This window comes from Miscanthus floridulus, chromosome 11, assembly GCF_019320115.1.
Source record: "Miscanthus floridulus cultivar M001 chromosome 11, ASM1932011v1, whole genome shotgun sequence".
NCBI lineage: Eukaryota > Viridiplantae > Streptophyta > Magnoliopsida > Poales > Poaceae > Miscanthus > Miscanthus floridulus.
The window spans coordinates 98845573-98865128 of record NC_089590.1 but is presented as its reverse complement, the minus strand read 5'-3'; the positions used below and the strand labels follow the sequence as shown (position 1 = coordinate 98865128).

The 19556-nt window shown below is 45.7% G+C and overlaps 1 protein-coding gene, 2 long non-coding RNA genes and 1 pseudogene across 3 annotated transcripts; 2 read left to right on the top strand and 2 right to left on the bottom strand.

Moving 5' to 3' along the window:
* Nucleotides 1-4423: 4423 nt before the first annotated feature.
* LOC136492867 (uncharacterized) lies at nucleotides 4424-4911 on the bottom strand. The gene is made up of 3 exons (XR_010768218.1): nucleotides 4814-4911; nucleotides 4606-4673; nucleotides 4424-4496 (listed from the first exon to the last, which is right to left on the bottom strand). It is a non-coding gene; the product is annotated as an uncharacterized lncRNA (long non-coding RNA).
* Nucleotides 4912-7730: 2819 nt separating this feature from the next.
* Nucleotides 7731-8850, top strand: LOC136494383 (vacuolar iron transporter homolog 5-like; annotated as a pseudogene).
* A 5681-nt stretch (nucleotides 8851-14531) lies between these two features.
* LOC136492874 (uncharacterized) lies at nucleotides 14532-15019 on the bottom strand. Its single transcript, XR_010768220.1, has 3 exons — nucleotides 14922-15019; nucleotides 14714-14781; nucleotides 14532-14604 (listed from the first exon to the last, which is right to left on the bottom strand). It is a non-coding gene; the product is annotated as an uncharacterized lncRNA (long non-coding RNA).
* Nucleotides 15020-17840: 2821 nt separating this feature from the next.
* Nucleotides 17841-19283, top strand: LOC136494177 (vacuolar iron transporter homolog 5-like). Its single transcript, XM_066490336.1, has one exon. It carries the CDS (start codon nucleotides 18093-18095, stop codon nucleotides 18762-18764), a length of 672 nt encoding a protein of 223 aa, XP_066346433.1. The 5' UTR covers nucleotides 17841-18092; the 3' UTR covers nucleotides 18765-19283.
* Nucleotides 19284-19556: the final 273 nt, after the last annotated feature.

The window sequence follows — 19556 nt, the reverse complement described above, 5'->3', positions numbered from 1 at the left end:
TGGATGGGGAATTCTCCGCCCTGGGGGGGACAAGGATGTGGAGGCATTTCCGAGGAATTCTTCGTTGCCATCCCTAGCCATGACCATCGCATCCTTGGCTCGGAGGCCCTACCATGACTACTGTTGTGGCAGCGTGCACCGAGAAACAGAAAGCACATGCCGTATTTGAGGGATGGGGTCGTCCTCCTTTCGATTTTGAGGGGAATCTAAGAGAATATATATTCTCCTTTGAGGTTGATCCCGTTCGAAGAAGTGTCATCCAACCAAATACCGTAACGAAGTGAAATATATAGCACCTCGATCGTCCCTATCCTTCTGTCCAACCAAACGCAAGGGAAGAAGCAGCAAGGAAGAGGGGAGGAAGACAGCGATGGGTGATGCAGGCCGGCCGGCCGGCGGCTCACTGAGTCACTCGCTCGCTGCAGCTAGAAGCGGCGTAAAGTGTGGCAGCAGGGCAACAAATCAAGTGAGTGAAAACGAAAAAGCTAGAGGCGATAAGATAAAAGAATGATTAGGGTGGTGGCTTTCGTGTGGCGCGCATGCTTATCCCCCACTCCCTCTGCGTTTTTAACTCCCATCGACGAGCCCCCAGGCCAAGCAAATACGTACTAGTGAGTACTCAGAGCACCTGAATTTCATCACCAGCAGTGCAGTGCCCGCCGATTCAGCACTCACTAGCTCACTCCGTGAGCCAGCAGCCACTGGTGGCTTCTCCTTTCTCCATCGGCCTCCCGGCCCGACACATGCAAATAATTCCCCGGCCCGGCCGGGCGGCTGCCCGCCCGCCGTGTTGTCGCCCTCATCCTCCGCGCGCCATGCACGCAGACGCATCACTACACGCCTGCTGCGGCCGGCCGCGCGCAGCTGCATGCAGCATGCCCTCGACGTCAGATCATCACCATGCATGGTTCCAATTCCAATTCCATTCCATCGTAATGGAGATCGTATCATCGCCCAGCCGGCCGGCCAGCCGGCGGCCTCTCAGCGCACCCTCCGCGTACCTAAACTTTTGACCTACTTTTCCGCTCGCAATCCATGGATCCGTCGAACGATCACGACAAGCAGCCAGCAAGTACTCTACTGCTGTCTAGTGTCTACTCGATCGATGATTTGATGCAGGTCGTCGTTGTCCCGTCTGCTATATATTGCTAGCTTTAACGACAATCAGGCAGCCATCTATATATGTTATTCGCATGCAGCAGATAAAGCGAATCCCAACCAAAGCTAGCTAGCTAGCTTGTGCTGCCTGTCCATAGACGCTGCTGGGTGCTGGCTACCTCTACCTCTACCTGTTGAATTGTGTGTCTCTTGTCCCTTGTCATCCTCCCTTTCGTTCCAAAGCTTGTGTCTGCTCGAGCCACTCTTTATTTCCGTGGTTTCTTTTTGGTTTTGGGTTTCGGTTTTTCCAAAAGATGCAAAAAAGAAAACAGTCACCGACAGGGATACATATTGTGATCACACTTGTTTTATGCATGTGCCGTGTTAGCTAGTTGCTCCTCTTCTTTAACTTTGCAACAAGGATGCCGAGTTCAATGGACTACCCTGAAAAATATAAATATAGGCGTAATATATAATCAGCAAGTTAAAGCTGACTTTACAGTACTCTAGCTATGCAAATTAAAAAAAACTGTTGGATTCTTGTTGACAAGCCACATCGGATGATGAGCAGTAGATGCGCATGCATGCATGCCTAAAGCCTAGATGCCATTCCAAATAACTATTATATATTTTATTATTCCAAAAAACACAAGTATACTAGCTAATGATATATATAGCAGAGATCACGCCTTTTCTTTTAATTTGATTGGTACTCTATCTAGCTAGGTCCAAGGTGTTAATCTAAAAAAAATAAAATAAAGAGAGAGGATCGGAGCTAGTGTCTGATTATCAGCTCATCGCAGAGCCTGACGACATAATTAATTAATTTGTTCTGAATTCGTCGCCGTGAGGACATATACATGGATGATCATCTTTGGTTATTTCCTGTCTCACTTACTTTTATTAGTAAGTTCAGGACCAAAAAAGGGGGGATTCGATGGAGACATCACATATATATACAGACGTCAGTTGATATGTGTAATCCCACAATTAAGCTTTTGCCACACATTGCTATTCTTGGTTTGGTTGCTGGTTCTTCGGTTCTTGACGTCTCCCAGCTAGCTTCCTAGCTAGCTAGTGTGTAGTACTATTCAACTAGCTAGCTAGCGACAGCATTATCCCTGCTGTGTCGTGGCAACCTTCTTTTTTCAAAAGCAAGAAAAGGAGAAGCGTTTTCAGCTACCATGAGCTCACGTTTAACGACCTGTATGGCCAGCTTTCCACCATTCTAGCGCAACACCGTGCTCGATTTTCTCAGCCACTTGATCATGAACCGACGGCCCACTCTTTCTTTCCTTCTTCTTACCACTACTTCTACCACTAGCCTGCTTGGTGGCATTCTGGTGGGAGTAGTAAGGGATAGATCGATCACAATCAACCCAAAAGAGGTTAGATGGTTTCTTATAATTGGGCTAACTCCAAACTTATGGACTAAATGACGCATTATTAACGCTACATGTTTGAATATTTCATATGCTTTCTCTAAGACCGCCTCCCCTTCACCCCACCTCATCAGCACCCCCTTCTACCACTAGGCTTGGCTTGTAGCCATTGCCTTCCCTATCAAGAACCTACTAGTTTGGCTTATAAGCCATGGCTGAAAGTACTGTTAGCTGATTTGGTGTGAGAGAAAAATACTGTTCGTTGGCTGATAAGCCGAATACGACCAAGCGAACATGTTGTAGATTAATATTTACTCCAATGCTAAGCCGACCCTCATCAAACCCTGACTCACTACGTCAAATATGATTTCCAGGGGCGGCTACAGTGCATTTGTAGGGGCGGTTCGGCCAGCCGCCTCAACCATACCGTCTCTACAAATCATGCATTTGTAGGGGCGGTTCCCAGACCGCCCCTACAAATCGATTTGTAGAGGCGACTGATGTTATCAGCCGCCCCTAACACCAGCCGCCCCTACAAATCGATTTGTAGGGGCGGCTACAGTACCAACCGCCCCTACAGTGCATTTTTCTGCCAAAAAAAAAATCAAATTACCAACACGTGCTCCCCCAAATCAGATCAGAACAGACAGAGCTCATTATATTTTAAAATACAATGACAATGTACATAATGAATGACAAGCTGCACATTGAGTGTTGAAATACATTGCGTTTTAGAATACAGAGAGAAGTCACTGTAAGGCTTCATCAGACATTCATCGGTGAACTTCTTTTACAATTGTGTCTTCACCAACAGAATGGAAGCAGCTGTTTGTCTTCCAAGTCATCTTCATCAAAGTTATCGTTGCTGGTGGTGTTGGAACCATCTAAATTCACAGACAACAATATGACATGAGACTGGATAACATAGGGCATAAACACACCAGAATGGACAATAGTACAATGTATAGACATGAAAAATGACTGCAAGGAGATCTATATGCATGATATTGTCAGTTATAAATAGCATGAGAAACCACCAGTTATGACAGGAAATAGAGAACACCAGAATCTACCTGAGAAACGACAGTCTGCAAGATGCTTTGTCTCAGTTGACTCAAGCCGCATGCTTTCTGGTAGAAGGCAGTTGCAGAAGGTGCCTGAAAATAGTTTGGATTATCTTTCATTATAAGATATTGGAATTTTCATCCCAATATGTGTGTTCTTTTGCAACAAAAAAAGTATATGTTTTGATACGAAGTTATAAACCAACCTAATAGATCCATGTGTTTCATTTGTCAGTGACTCAGTTACATCCAAAACTGCAATTCAAATCATGGGAGATATTGACATCAAATATTAAGGCTTATGCTTCTGATGTTTTTCACTTTCATAATGGGGCCATACATGCCCCATGAGGAAAAACTCTGGTCGGTATTTACCTATAATCTGGACAAGACTAGTAAAAAATGTATTGCATGTGGCAAGGATAACTAATTATCATTGATCACAACAGATCATGTATGAGTTTCACAATATTCCTTTCAAAGACAATATATAGAGGAGCGCATGTTTGAACTGGACAAGACTAGTAAGAAATGTATTACATGCTTGCAGTTGAACTGCTAATGTTGTATAGTTCTTGGCTGTAATAAATCACCAGAAACTTTCAAAGACAATATATAGAGGAGCACATGTTTTATTACCTAGCCTTGCAAGTCGATTGACCCAACCAGGAATTGGTTTTCCTGTTAATCTGGTGCTAAGATCATCCGTAAAGTGGTTACAATTCTTAGAAATGAGGTGCTAAGACCAAATAACTGGATTGCAGATAGTAATACTTAGAGAGTGGTGCACTTTTCAAAAACTTGCACATTGACAAATTACACTTTCAGTTTTTTTTTTCTTTTAGAAGATTATACAATAGAAACTTCATTGGCATTAACCTTCGCATTTGGCATGTTTGGATAACTTAGATCAAGCTGCTTCCATATCAAGTCTTTTATCCAATTCTGTACACTGGTTAATCAAATCTAAGCATAAATCACAACTGAATTGGAAACAGTAAACACAAAGCAAACTTTGTTTAAACAGAGAACAGTGGAAGCAATAGCAAATAGCTCAATACCTATTCTCTTGAGTTCCCCTGATTGCAACAATTATCGAATTCAGATTATGAGCTACACCAACAAATGCCTGTTACATTATTCATCCAAAGAACGGTAGGTAAAAAGAAGGGTATGTCTTGAAAAGCTTGATGGGTTTGATAGCACAAAGACATACAATTTCACAGAAAAGTTATAAGAACTTAATTCAAAATGTGGAGGGACAGGTACCTGCAAGCAGTTCTCCACATCAACAATTAGAGATCTCATCTCGAAGCCCTATTTCAGCAATACGAAACCATATCAAAACTAGAAGCCAGCTTATCCTGTCCCATAGCCATTTTTAAAAACAACTTTATGTTTTAAAGTATTTCAGTCAGCAGAAGAGAACAAACTTGACAGTCTCTTACTTGAGTCAAGTCATTACATCTTGAGCATGTCCACGTAAATAGCGCAGTTAAATCTATCATATACACCTAGAGACAACAGAGAATCATGAGATTAACCTTTGACACAAAAGGTGGAAGGACTTAGAAATTATGAAAAATTAGTGGAAAATAAAATCTGCCAAAAAAACTAGAGACAACCACTACCTGGTAATTCCATCACATAGTTGGTAGGTGTCCCTTTTGTCTATGGCCCTATGTAAAACTACAGCATTTGAGATGTTTGCAAATGCAATGACATGCTTATTCCACTCATAGCACAATCGATGAAAATAAGATAATTATCTTGTTTGTTGCGGACTATTAAAGCTAGCTTGCTGTCGAAATCATTTTGATGCCAATTTATATACAACAGCAACCCAACAAGCATAAGAGAAATCGCACAGAACTACCTCTTCCATGAAAAGCAGCAGACAACAAGAGTAGGAGAGCCACCACGCTGGCGCCCAGGCTCCATCTCTCTATGAACCTGAACCTGCAGACGCATCCAAGCTGAATCTCAATCGGCTGAAGCACCAGAGGAACATCAATCATACAAACCGAAAGCGAGCAGACCAATTCTTTCTTTTTCTTTTATGAAAGAAAGCGAGCAGAGCAATTCCATGGCACGGAGCCTCCTTCAGAATCAATGCGAGGAGAATGTGCAGCAGCAGGCAGCGATTTCAGAACCAAACGCACGATCAGAATAAAAAGCTTAGGGGCGAAGGATTTAACCTTCCGGGGACGTCGAGGGGGCGGCAGGAAAGAGAGGGGCTGGACAAACCGAAATGGGAGAAACTGGAAGAAGTGCACGAACAACACTAGAGCGCTCGACGCTCGTAGTGTTGCCTCCCCGCGACCCGCATCGAAGAACAGCAGAACGACGAACGGACAACCAACTGCACGAACAGAAAAACAGCCGACCATAGGAATCGACGAAAACCAAACCAAATCAAAAGGATTCGATCCCTAACTTTGCACAGGCCATCACAAGTGGGTTAGTGAGGATACTCCAAGAGATCATCGCTTAATTTCTACCCAATCTCCGGGAAATTTCAGATCGAGCCAAGAACACGTAAAAGTCCCCCAAAACGAAAATCGTTGATTTCTCCGTACTCGAGTCGATTAAATCAAATTAACTCTTAGGATAGCTTCAAATCATGTCATAGCACGAATCAATGCAAAAAGAACGAACAGATTTGGTCTCAAATCGACGAAACAAAAAATCCTCTAAAATAGCTCCAAAAATCACAGCAAAAGGAAAAAAACATCAGATTTGGAGAGAACAAGTGCAGCACTACGAGCCGCGGGTCTAGAGCTCGTCGGCCGGGCAGGGGGGGAGGGGGGGGGGGGGGGGGGGGCGCTGCCGCGCCGCACGGGCCAGGAGTCGCGGCCATCCGAGCGGAGGCGAGGGAGAGAGGGAGGGGAATGGAAGAGTCGAGACGGAGAGAGAGAGGAGGGCTGCAGATATTTTTGGGTGGATGAGTTATTCACTGTACGTGGGGCATTTGTAGGGGCGGCTCAATCACTAGCCGCCCCTACAAATAGAAACACCGGGGGCGGCTGGTGAGTGAGCCGCCCCTACAAATCAGACCTATTTGTAGGGGCGGCTCGTATCACCAGCCGCCCCTGCTGTTCCATTTATAGAGGCGGCTGGTCTCTAACCTCCCGAGCACGCTACTGTAGGAGCGGCTCCATCACCAGCCGCCTCTATAAAAAATTCGTAACATTGCTACAAACCTTTTTTTCACGTAGTGACTGAGCTCTAAGCTCGCTAGAGATATCACCTACATTCAAGAAAAGAAGCCTGGATATAATCTGATGGATACTGTATCTATGCACGGTACTCAAGCAACATGAAACACTCGAGCACTCATTAGGTTTCTCAAAAACTGCTCGAGCACTTGTTAGCTTCTCTGTAAGCAAGGTTACGATCAAGCACTCACATTAGCGTTTCCGTAAATTCTCCTGCAGTCTTTAGGTTTCTCAAAAACTAGTTAACTTTTACGTAAACTGCTCGATCCAGCACTCGTTAGGTTTCTTTAAAACCGCTCAAGCACTCATTAGCGTTTTCGTAATCTACGTTAGCATTTCCCCTTAAAAGTTAAAACGCTCGAGCACTGGTTAGCTTCTCCGTAAATTGCTCGATTGAGCACTCGGTAGCATCTCCGTACGTAAACTTATCGATGGTGTACTCGATACCATTTGTGCAAAATGCTCGATGGATCATTCATAACGTTTACACGAAATGCTCAAGCACGTACTCATTAGTTAGCTTCTACGCAAATCAGTATGCATATACACAGACTCAAACTATTCCTAAGAATAAGATGATGCCCAATATGCGTGATGAAATATGCAACTAACCTAAAAAGAATAAGATGATGGCGCTCTACTACTTCTCCCGATGCATCATCCACTACTACTACCTGCAAGATCAAGAAAAGAACGAAAACGATGTGTGCAATATGCATGCAACGATAGACCCTTTCCCAAATGCGGCATCGTGTTCATCCCGGCGAATCGGCCAGAAATTGTCATGGGGCAAGCTCATGGCCGGCTTGGATATGACGTGCTCTATAGCTAGCCCGCTTTTGCACTTCATGGTCGTCGCCGTGGATGCGCATATATACAATCGGCAAGCACGAACAGCTTTAGTGTGTGTCAATGGGCAGGCACGGTGGCCACCGGAGAGCGATGCCGGAGGAGAGCCGGGGAAAAAGACGCTTTTTTTTTGCAGCAAAAGAAGCAGTGGATCCCCCACTATCTGGCTCGCATTTGCATTGGCCGCACGCAACAAATTAAAGAAGAAACCAACCTCCTGACCTGAGCTAGAGACCACACACCGGCCTTCAGTTCGTCTTCTTCTATAAAACGCGGCACGAGCTAGCGTGTGTCCGCCACACTACTGCTACTCCCGCTATATATCCCGATCAAGTCACTCCTCCGATCCGATCACATACACACACATCGCCATGGCCATGATGAGCAGCATGGACGGCGGCAGCAACATCGGCAAGGTGGCCGCCGTGGTGGACGCGGAGAACCCGGCGACCACCATCGTCGTCGGGCCGCCGTGCGCGGTGGTGGACTCCGACTCCGACGACGACCTGTCGCAGCGCGGCAACTGGCTGCGCGCGGCGGTGCTGGGCGCGAACGACGGGCTGGTGTCGACGGCGTCGCTGATGCTGGGCGTGGGCGCCGTGAAGGCGGACGCGCGCGCCATGGTGATCTCCGGGTTCGCGGGCCTGCTGGCGGGCGCGTGCAGCATGGCCATCGGTGAGTTCGTGTCCGTGTGCTCCCAGCGCGACGTGGAGCTGGCGCGGCTGGACCGCGACGGCAAGCGCGGCGGCGGGGAGGAGAAGGCGCTGCCCAGTCCCGTGCAGGCCGCCGCGGCGTCCCGCACTGGCTTTCTCCGTGGGCGCGCTGCTTCCGCTGATGGCGGCCTGGTTCATCGCCGACTACAGGCTGCGGATCGGGGGTGGTGGCCGCCGTGGCCACCGCCACGCTGGCCGCGTTCGGCTGCGTCGGCGCCGTGCTGGGGCGCGCCCCCGTGGCGAGGTCGTGCGCGCGCGTCGTCGTCGGCGGCTGGGTCGCCATGGCCGTCACCTTCGGCCTCATGAGGTTCTTCAAGGCCAGCGGCATATGAAGGCCAAGGATCGGAGGCGTGGCAGGGCGGGCCTCATCCCAACCATCACGCTTCTGGTGTGTGTCGATCTGGTCGGTCGGTCGGTTCGGTAGTGTCTCTGCTGCTGCTGCTAGCTCTGCTTCCTTCCTTTGTCCTCCGATCCATGTCGTCCTTGTTGCTTCCATGCGTGCATCTCCTAGCTAACCATGCATCATCATCATAATATATAATATACATGCTTAGTAGTAACTAGTAGGATGCACGCACGTGTGCTGCTAAGCTACTAGCTCGAGCAATCCCCTTGCTAGTTGCATCTCGTCTATGCGTTGCGTGTAATGCCCACCTGCATGTTCAACATCGATCGAGCGAAGCTTGTTACCATGCATGCATGCAAATCATCAGCTAGGTTTTGAGCTAATGTAATACCATGTGCTTGTACTGGCCTAGCTAAGAGCTAGCTACTCCGATCGATGATCCAAAGAGTGATCCATGTAAGACTAAGGCATGCATGTGTAAACATTATATAATAATATATATTTTCTGAGTTTGTTTATGCCTTGCAAATTAAAAGTAAGTTTGCCACTGGCTGGGTGATCATCAAGGTAAGTGAGTGGAGTGCTGACAAAGATGAGATAGATGTGGCCGGATATTGCATTCCCTGTCGTGTCCCGACTGCTAGCTGGCTCCACACTCCACTACTACTCGCTGCTGCTGTATTCACCATTGACAAAAGTAACCCTTTTGGACCTATATAATAGCCAATCATCATGCCGTGTGCCACCCAGCTTACTACCTGGCTTTTTCGGCCACACAGGTACTCCACGTTATATTATATTATGTATAATATAATTGTTTTTATTATCCGGTCAGTCTTTTTTTTTCTAACAAAAATTCTTTCTATTAATAAATTTAAAATATTCAATTTAGAAATGTAATAGTCATAACCTTGATTATAAAGTTATTAGATTTTATATACGTACATCACATCCCAAGAAAATTTTATTTGTGAAAAAGTTGCCAGTTTTCAAGTATTTTTGATCGCTTTCTAAAAAGATACTTTTGACCCAAGAGGTTAATTATGTCATCTTTTATTGTTTCTAGATCATCGACACAAAAGGACTAGACCGTACAACTAAACCGCACGATCCAAAAATCCAAAAGCAACTCAATTATAGAATAAACTAACTTGAGTTGCAATACAAATAATTTTGTGCATGAAACTATATAAAACACATGAGCTCCTAATTAACATTGTAGTACATTATTTCTGTTTGGGTAACATAGATTGATTTATAAAAAAATTATTCTGTTGAACCAACATGGCACTAGCTATATTCATGTCGTTCACCCTTATCCTGGTTTAATCAACATATACTGAAGCGGAGAAGAAAGAGTATCATTTGCTTTTATAAAAGACCATTGTGTACGAAATCAGCTATTTTACGTTTTTTTATTAAATTGTCTGTCATAGATGGAGGCAACATTGCATATTGAGCCAACAATAGAAAAACTTGGCTCCTAAAAGCTTTTAGGCAAAAAATATATAATTGGCTTATTAATGACTAAATGAAGATTCATTATTGTTGACAAAAATAAGAGTCAAATGAATTAGTTCAAGGATTCATGATATGACATCACAATTTTAACTGGTTCGGGATGAAGTTAATCACAACTCTCCATGAAACAAGCGAGTTTATTATCATACAATTAGCTTTACATGTCATAATAACAACAAATGGTGATGAAATTGTCATAGAAGAGTATGAGAAGTACATATAGGAACAACTCTTACTATATATATAATATATATACATAGAAGATCGAAAAGAGTGGTAGATGGATTACCGCACAGAACTCATAGGATGAAAAAATGACACGAATCCCAACCATGGTTTACAATATATAGCGGCAAACTTTTTTCCAGCAGCCATGAAGCTATAGCGCACGATAGATAGGCATTTTTATAAAATAAGCATGAAATACATCAGTAATTGATGCAAAAAACATGTCAATATGAAATTCGATGAACACAATTTTAACTCCCATCGACGAGCCCCCAGGCCAAGCAAATACGTACTAGTGAGTACTCAGAGCACCTGAATTTCATCACCAGCAGTGCAGTGCCCGCCGATTCAGCACTCACTAGCTCACTCCGTGAGCCAGCAGCCACTGGTGGCTTCTCCTTTCTCCATCGGCCTCCCGGCCCGACACATGCAAATAATTCCCCGGCCCGGCCGGGCGGCTGCCCGCCCGCCGTGTTGTCGCCCTCATCCTCCGCGCGCCATGCACGCAGACGCATCACTACACGCCTGCTGCGGCCGGCCGCGCGCAGCTGCATGCAGCATGCCCTCGACGTCAGATCATCACCATGCATGGTTCCAATTCCAATTCCATTCCATCGTAATGGAGATCGTATCATCGCCCAGCCGGCCGGCCAGCCGGCGGCCTCTCAGCGCACCCTCCGCGTACCTAAACTTTTGACCTACTTTTCCGCTCGCAATCCATGGATCCGTCGAACGATCACGACAAGCAGCCAGCAAGTACTCTACTGCTGTCTAGTGTCTACTCGATCGATGATTTGATGCAGGTCGTCGTTGTCCCGTCTGCTATATATTGCTAGCTTTAACGACAATCAGGCAGCCATCTATATATGTTATTCGCATGCAGCAGATAAAGCGAATCCCAACCAAAGCTAGCTAGCTAGCTTGTGCTGCCTGTCCATAGACGCTGCTGGGTGCTGGCTACCTCTACCTCTACCTGTTGAATTGTGTGTCTCTTGTCCCTTGTCATCCTCCCTTTCGTTCCAAAGCTTGTGTCTGCTCGAGCCACTCTTTATTTCCGTGGTTTCTTTTTGGTTTGGGTTTCGGTTTTTCCAAAAGATGCAAAAAAGAAAACAGTCACCGACAGGGATACATATTGTGATCACACTTGTTTTATGCATGTGCCGTGTTAGCTAGTTGCTCCTCTTCTTTAACTTTGCAACAAGGATGCCGAGTTCAATGGACTACCCTGAAAAATATAAATATAGGCGTAATATATAATCAGCAAGTTAAAGCTGACTTTACAGTACTCTAGCTATGCAAATTAAAAAAAACTGTTGGATTCTTGTTGACAAGCCACATCGGATGATGAGCAGTAGATGCGCATGCATGCATGCCTAAAGCCTAGATGCCATTCCAAATAACTATTATATATTTTATTATTCCAAAAAACACAAGTATACTAGCTAATGATATATATAGCAGAGATCACGCCTTTTCTTTTAATTTGATTGGTACTCTATCTAGCTAGGTCCAAGGTGTTAATCTAAAAAAAATAAAATAAAGAGAGAGGATCGGAGCTAGTGTCTGATTATCAGCTCATCGCAGAGCCTGACGACATAATTAATTAATTTGTTCTGAATTCGTCGCCGTGAGGACATATACATGGATGATCATCTTTGGTTATTTCCTGTCTCACTTACTTTTATTAGTAAGTTCAGGACCAAAAAAGGGGGGATTCGATGGAGACATCACATATATATACAGACGTCAGTTGATATGTGTAATCCCACAATTAAGCTTTTGCCACACATTGCTATTCTTGGTTTGGTTGCTGGTTCTTCGGTTCTTGACGTCTCCCAGCTAGCTTCCTAGCTAGCTAGTGTGTAGTACTATTCAACTAGCTAGCTAGCGACAGCATTATCCCTGCTGTGTCGTGGCAACCTTCTTTTTTCAAAAGCAAGAAAAGGAGAAGCGTTTTCAGCTACCATGAGCTCACGTTTAACGACCTGTATGGCCAGCTTTCCACCATTCTAGCGCAACACCGTGCTCGATTTTCTCAGCCACTTGATCATGAACCGACGGCCCACTCTTTCTTTCCTTCTTCTTACCACTACTTCTACCACTAGCCTGCTTGGTGGCATTCTGGTGGGAGTAGTAAGGGATAGATCGATCACAATCAACCCAAAAGAGGTTAGATGGTTTCTTATAATTGGGCTAACTCCAAACTTATGGACTAAATGACGCATTATTAACGCTACATGTTTGAATATTTCATATGCTTTCTCTAAGACCGCCTCCCCTTCACCCCACCTCATCAGCACCCCCTTCTACCACTAGGCTTGGCTTGTAGCCATTGCCTTCCCTATCAAGAACCTACTAGTTTGGCTTATAAGCCATGGCTGAAAGTACTGTTAGCTGATTTGGTGTGAGAGAAAAATACTGTTCGTTGGCTGATAAGCCGAATACGACCAAGCGAACATGTTGTAGATTAATATTTACTCCAATGCTAAGCCGACCCTCATCAAACCCTGACTCACTACGTCAAATATGATTTCCAGGGGCGGCTACAGTGCATTTGTAGGGGCGGTTCGGCCAGCCGCCTCAACCATACCGTCTCTACAAATCATGCATTTGTAGGGGCGGTTCCCAGACCGCCCCTACAAATCGATTTGTAGAGGCGACTGATGTTATCAGCCGCCCCTAACACCAGCCGCCCCTACAAATCGATTTGTAGGGGCGGCTACAGTACCAACCGCCCCTATAGTGCATTTTTTCTGCCAAAAAAAAATCAAATTACCAACACTGTGCTCCCCCAAATCAGATCAGAACAGACAGAGCTCATTATATTTTTAAAATACAATGACAATGTACATAATGAATGACAAGCTGCACATTGAGTGTTGAAATACCATTGCGTTTTAGAATACAGAGAGAAGTCACTATAAGGCTTCATCAGACATTCATCTGTGAACTTCTTTTACAATTGTGTCTTCACCAACAGAAGACGTCGGAAGCAGGTGTTTGTCTTCCAAGTCATCTTCATCAAAGTTATCGTTGCTGGTGGTGTTGGAACCATCTAAATTCACAGACAGCAATATGACATGAGACTGGATAACAATAGGGCATAAACACACCAGAATGGACAATAGTACAATGTATAGACATGAAAAATGACTGCAAGGAGATCTATATGCATGATATTGTCAGTTATAAATAGCATGAGAAACCACCAGTTATGACAGGAAATAGAGAACACCAGAATCTACCTGAGAAACGACAGTCTGCAAGATGCTTTGTCTCAGTTGACTCAAGCCGCATGCTTTCTGGTAGAAGGCAGTTGCAGAAGGTGCCTGAAAATAGTTTGGATTATCTTCATTATAAGATATTGGAATTTTCATCCCAATATGTGTGTTCTTTTGCAACAAAAAAAGTATATGTTTTGATACGAAGTTATAAACCAACCTAATAGATCCATGTGTTTCATTTGTCAGTGACTCAGTTACATCCAAAACTGCAATTCAAATCATGGGAGATATTGACATCAAATATTAAGGCTTATGCTTCTGATGTTTTTCACTTTCATAATGGGGCCATACATGCCCCATGAGGAAAAACTCTGGTCGGTATTTACCTATAATCTGGACAAGACTAGTAAAAATGTATTGCATGTGGCAAGGATAACTAATTATCATTGATCACAACAGATCATGTATGAGTTTCACAATATTCCTTTCAAAGACAATATATAGAGGAGCGCATGTTTGAACTGGACAAGACTAGTAAGAAATGTATTACATGCTTGCAGTTGAACTGCTAATGTTGTATAGTTCTTGGCTGTAATAAATCACCAGAAACTTTCAAAGACAATATATAGAGGAGCACATGTTTTATTACCTAGCCTTGCAAGTCGATTGACCCAACCAGGAATTGGTTTTCCTGTTAATCTGGTGCTAAGATCATCCGTAAAGTGGTTACAATTCTTAGAAATGAGGTGCTAAGACCAAATAACTGGATTGCAGATAGTAATACTTAGAGAGTGGTGCACTTTTCAAAACTTGCACATTGACAAATTACACTTTCAGTTTTTTTTTTCTTTTAGAAGATTATACAATAGAAACTTCATTGGCATTAACCTTCGCATTTGGCATGTTTGGATAACTTAGATCAAGCTGCTTCCATATCAAGTCTTTTATCCAATTCTGTACACTGGTTAATCAAATCTAAGCATAAATCACAACTGAATTGGAAACAGTAAACACAAAGCAAACTTTGTTTAAACAGAGAACAGTGGAAGCAATAGCAAATAGCTCAATACCTATTCTCTTGAGTTCCCCTGATTGCAACAATTATCGAATTCAGATTATGAGCTACACCAACAAATGCCTGTTACATTATTCATCCAAAGAACGGTAGGTAAAAAGAAGGGTATGTCTTGAAAAGCTTGATGGGTTTGATAGCACAAAGACATACAATTTCACAGAAAAGTTATAAGAACTTAATTCAAAATGTGGAGGGACAGGTACCTGCAAGCAGTTCTCCACATCAACAATTAGAGATCTCATCTCGAAGCCCTATTTCAGCAATACGAAACCATATCAAAACTAGAAGCCAGCTTATCCTGTCCCATAGCCATTTTTAAAAACAACTTTATGTTTTAAAGTATTTCAGTCAGCAGAAGAGAACAAACTTGACAGTCTCTTACTTGAGTCAAGTCATTACATCTTGAGCATGTCCACGTAAATAGCGCAGTTAAATCTATCATATACACCTAGAGACAACAGAGAATCATGAGATTAACCTTTGACACAAAAGGTGGAAGGACTTAGAAATTATGAAAAATTAGTGGAAAATAAAATCTGCCAAAAAAACTAGAGACAACCACTACCTGGTAATTCCATCACATAGTTGGTAGGTGTCCCTTTTGTCTATGGCCCTATGTAAAACTACAGCATTTGAGATGTTTGCAAATGCAATGACATGCTTATTCCACTCATAGCACAATCGATGAAAATAAGATAATTATCTTGTTTGTTGCGGACTATTAAAGCTAGCTTGCTGTCGAAATCATTTTGATGCCAATTTATATACAACAGCAACCCAACAAGCATAAGAGAAATCGCACAGAACTACCTCTTCCATGAAAAGCAGCAGACAACAAGAGTAGGAGAGCCACCACGCTGGCGCCCAGGCTCCATCTCTCTATGAACCTGAACCTGCAGACGCATCCAAGCTGAATCTCAATCGGCTGAAGCACCAGAGGAACATCAATCATACAAACCGAAAGCGAGCAGACCAATTCTTTCTTTTTCTTTTATGAAAGAAAGCGAGCAGAGCAATTCCATGGCACGGAGCCTCCTTCAGAATCAATGCGAGGAGAATGTGCAGCAGCAGGCAGCGATTTCAGAACCAAACGCACGATCAGAATAAAAAAGCTTAGGGGCGAAGGATTTAACCTTCCGGGGACGTCGAGGGGCGGCAGGAAAGAGAGGGGCTGGACAAACCGAAATGGGAGAAACTGGAAGAAGTGCACGAACAACACTAGAGCGCTCGACGCTCGTAGTGTTGCCTCCCCGCGACCCGCATCGAAGAACAGCAGAACGACGAACGGACAACCAACTGCACGAACAGAAAAACAGCCGACCATAGGAATCGACGAAAACCAAACCAAATCAAAAGGATTCGATCCCTAACTTTGCACAGGCCATCACAAGTGGGTTAGTGAGGATACTCCAAGAGATCATCGCTTAATTTCTACCCAATCTCCGGGAAATTTCAGATCGAGCCAAGAACACGTAAAAGTCCCCCAAAACGAAAATCGTTGATTTCTCCGTACTCGAGTCGATTAAATCAAATTAACTCTTAGGATAGCTTCAAATCATGTCATAGCACGAATCAATGCAAAAAGAACGAACAGATTTGGTCTCAAATCGACGAAACAAAAAATCCTCTAAAATAGCTCCAAAAATCACAGCAAAAGGAAAAAAACATCAGATTTGGAGAGAACAAGTGCAGCACTACGAGCCGCGGGTCTAGAGCTCGTCGGCCGGGCAGGGGGGGAGGGGGGGGGGGGGGGGGGGGGGCGCTGCCGCGCCGCACGGGCCAGGAGTCGCGGCCATCCGAGCGGAGGCGAGGGAGAGAGGGAGGGGAATGGAAGAGTCGAGACGGAGAGAGAGAGGAGGGCTGCAGATATTTTTGGGTGGATGAGTTATTCACTGTACGTGGGGCATTTGTAGGGGCGGCTCAATCACTAGCCGCCCCTACAAATAGAAACACCGGGGGCGGCTGGTGAGTGAGCCGCCCCTACAAATCAGACCTATTTGTAGGGGCGGCTCGTATCACCAGCCGCCCCTGCTGTTCCATTTATAGAGGCGGCTGGTCTCTAACCTCCCGAGCACGCTACTGTAGGAGCGGCTCCATCACCAGCCGCCTCTATAAAAAATTCGTAACATTGCTACAAACCTTTTTTCACGTAGTGACTGAGCTCTAAGCTCGCTAGAGATATCACCTACATTCAAGAAAAGAAGCCTGGATATAATCTGATGGATACTGTATCTATGCACGGTACTCAAGCAACATGAAACACTCGAGCACTCATTAGGTTTCTCAAAAACTGCTCGAGCACTTGTTAGCTTCTCTGTAAGCAAGGTTACGATCAAGCACTCACATTAGCGTTTCCGTAAAATTCTCCTGCAGTCTTTAGGTTTCTCAAAAACTAGTTAACTTTTACGTAAACTGCTCGATCCAGCACTCGTTAGGTTTCTTTAAAACCGCTCAAGCACTCATTAGCGTTTTCGTAATCTACGTTAGCATTTCCCCTTAAAAGTTAAAACGCTCGAGCACTGGTTAGCTTCTCCGTAAATTGCTCGATTGAGCACTCGGTAGCATCTCCGTACGTAAACTTATCGATGGTGTACTCGATACCATTTGTGCAAAATGCTCGATGGATCATTCATAACGTTTACACGAAATGCTCAAGCACGTACTCATTAGTTAGCTTCTACGCAAATCAGTATGCATATACACAGACTCAAACTATTCCTAAGAATAAGATGATGCCCAATATGCGTGATGAAATATGCAACTAACCTAAAAAGAATAAGATGATGGCGCTCTACTACTTCTCCCGATGCATCATCCACTACTACTACCTGCAAGATCAAGAAAAGAACGAAAACGATGTGTGCAATATGCATGCAACGATAGACCCTTTCCCAAATGCGGCATCGTGTTCATCCCGGCGAATCGGCCAGAAATTGTCATGGGGCAAGCTCATGGCCGGCTTGGATATGACGTGCTCTATAGCTAGCCCGCTTTTGCACTTCATGGTCGTCGCCGTGGATGCGCATATATACAATCGGCAAGCACGAACAGCTTTAGTGTGTGTCAATGGGCAGGCACGGTGGCCACCGGAGAGCGATGCCGGAGGAGAGCCGGGGAAAAAGACGCTTTTTTTTTGCAGCAAAAGAAGCAGTGGATCCCCCACTATCTGGCTCGCATTTGCATTGGCCGCACGCAACAAATTAAAGAAGAAACCAACCTCCTGACCTGAGCTAGAGACCACACACCGGCCTTCAGTTCGTCTTCTTCTATAAAACGCGGCACGAGCTAGCGTGTGTCCGCCACACTACTGCTACTCCCGCTATATATCCCGATCAAGTCACTCCTCCGATCCGATCACATACACACACATCGCCATGGCCATGATGAGCAGCATGGACGGCGGCAGCAACATCGGCAAGGTGGCCGCCGTGGTGGACGCGGAGAACCCGGCGACCACCATCGTCGTCGGGCCGCCGTGCGCGGTGGTGGACTCCGACTCCGACGACGACCTGTCGCAGCGCGGCAACTGGCTGCGCGCGGCGGTGCTGGGCGCGAACGACGGGCTGGTGTCGACGGCGTCGCTGATGCTGGGCGTGGGCGCCGTGAAGGCGGACGCGCGCGCCATGGTGATCTCCGGGTTCGCGGGCCTGCTGGCGGGCGCGTGCAGCATGGCCATCGGTGAGTTCGTGTCCGTGTGCTCCCAGCGCGACGTGGAGCTGGCGCGGCTGGACCGCGACGGCAAGCGCGGCGGCGGGGAGGAGAAGGCGCTGCCCAGTCCCGTGCAGGCCGCCGCGGCGTCCGCACTGGCTTTCTCCGTGGGCGCGCTGCTTCCGCTGCTGGCGGCCTGGTTCATCGCCGACTACAGGCTGCGGATCGGGGTGGTGGCCGCCGTGGCCACCGCCACGCTGGCCGCGTTCGGCTGCGTCGGCGCCGTGCTGGGGCGCGCCCCCGTGGCGAGGTCGTGCGCGCGCGTCGTCGTCGGCGGCTGGGTCGCCATGGCCGTCACCTTCGGCCTCATGAGGTTCTTCAAGGCCAGCGGCATATGAAGGCCAAGGATCGGAGGCGTGGCAGGGCGGGCCTCATCCCAACCATCACGCTTCTGGTGTGTGTCGATCTGGTCGGTCGGTCGGTTCGGTAGTGTCTCTGCTGCTGCTGCTAGCTCTGCTTCCTTCCTTTGTCCTCCGATCCATGTCGTCCTTGTTGCTTCCATGCGTGCATCTCCTAGCTAACCATGCATCATCATCATAATATATATAATATACATGCTTAGTAGTAACTAGTAGGATGCACGCACGTGTGTGCTAAGCTACTAGCTCGAGCAATCCCCTTGCTAGTTGCATCTCGTCTATGCGTTGCGTGTAATGCCCACCTGCATGTTCAACATCGATCGAGCGAAGCTTGTTACCATGCATGCATGCAAATCATCAGCTAGGTTTTGAGCTAATGTAATACCATGTGCTTGTACTGGCCTAGCTAAGAGCTAGCTACTCCGATCGATGATCCAAAGAGTGATCCATGTAAGACTAAGGCATGCATGTGTAAACATTATATAATAATATATATTTTCTGAGTTTGTTTATGCCTTGCAAATTAAAAGTAAGTTTGCCACTGGCTGGGTGATCATCAAGGTAAGTGAGTGGAGTGCTGACAAAGATGAGATAGATGTGGCCGGATATTGCATTCCCTGTCGTGTCCCGACTGCTAGCTGGCTCCACACTCCACTACTACTCGCTGCTGCTGTATTCACCATTGACAAAAGTAACCCTTTTGGACCTATATAATAGCCAATCATCATGCCGTGTGCCACCCAGCTTACTACCTGGCTTTTTCGGCCACAC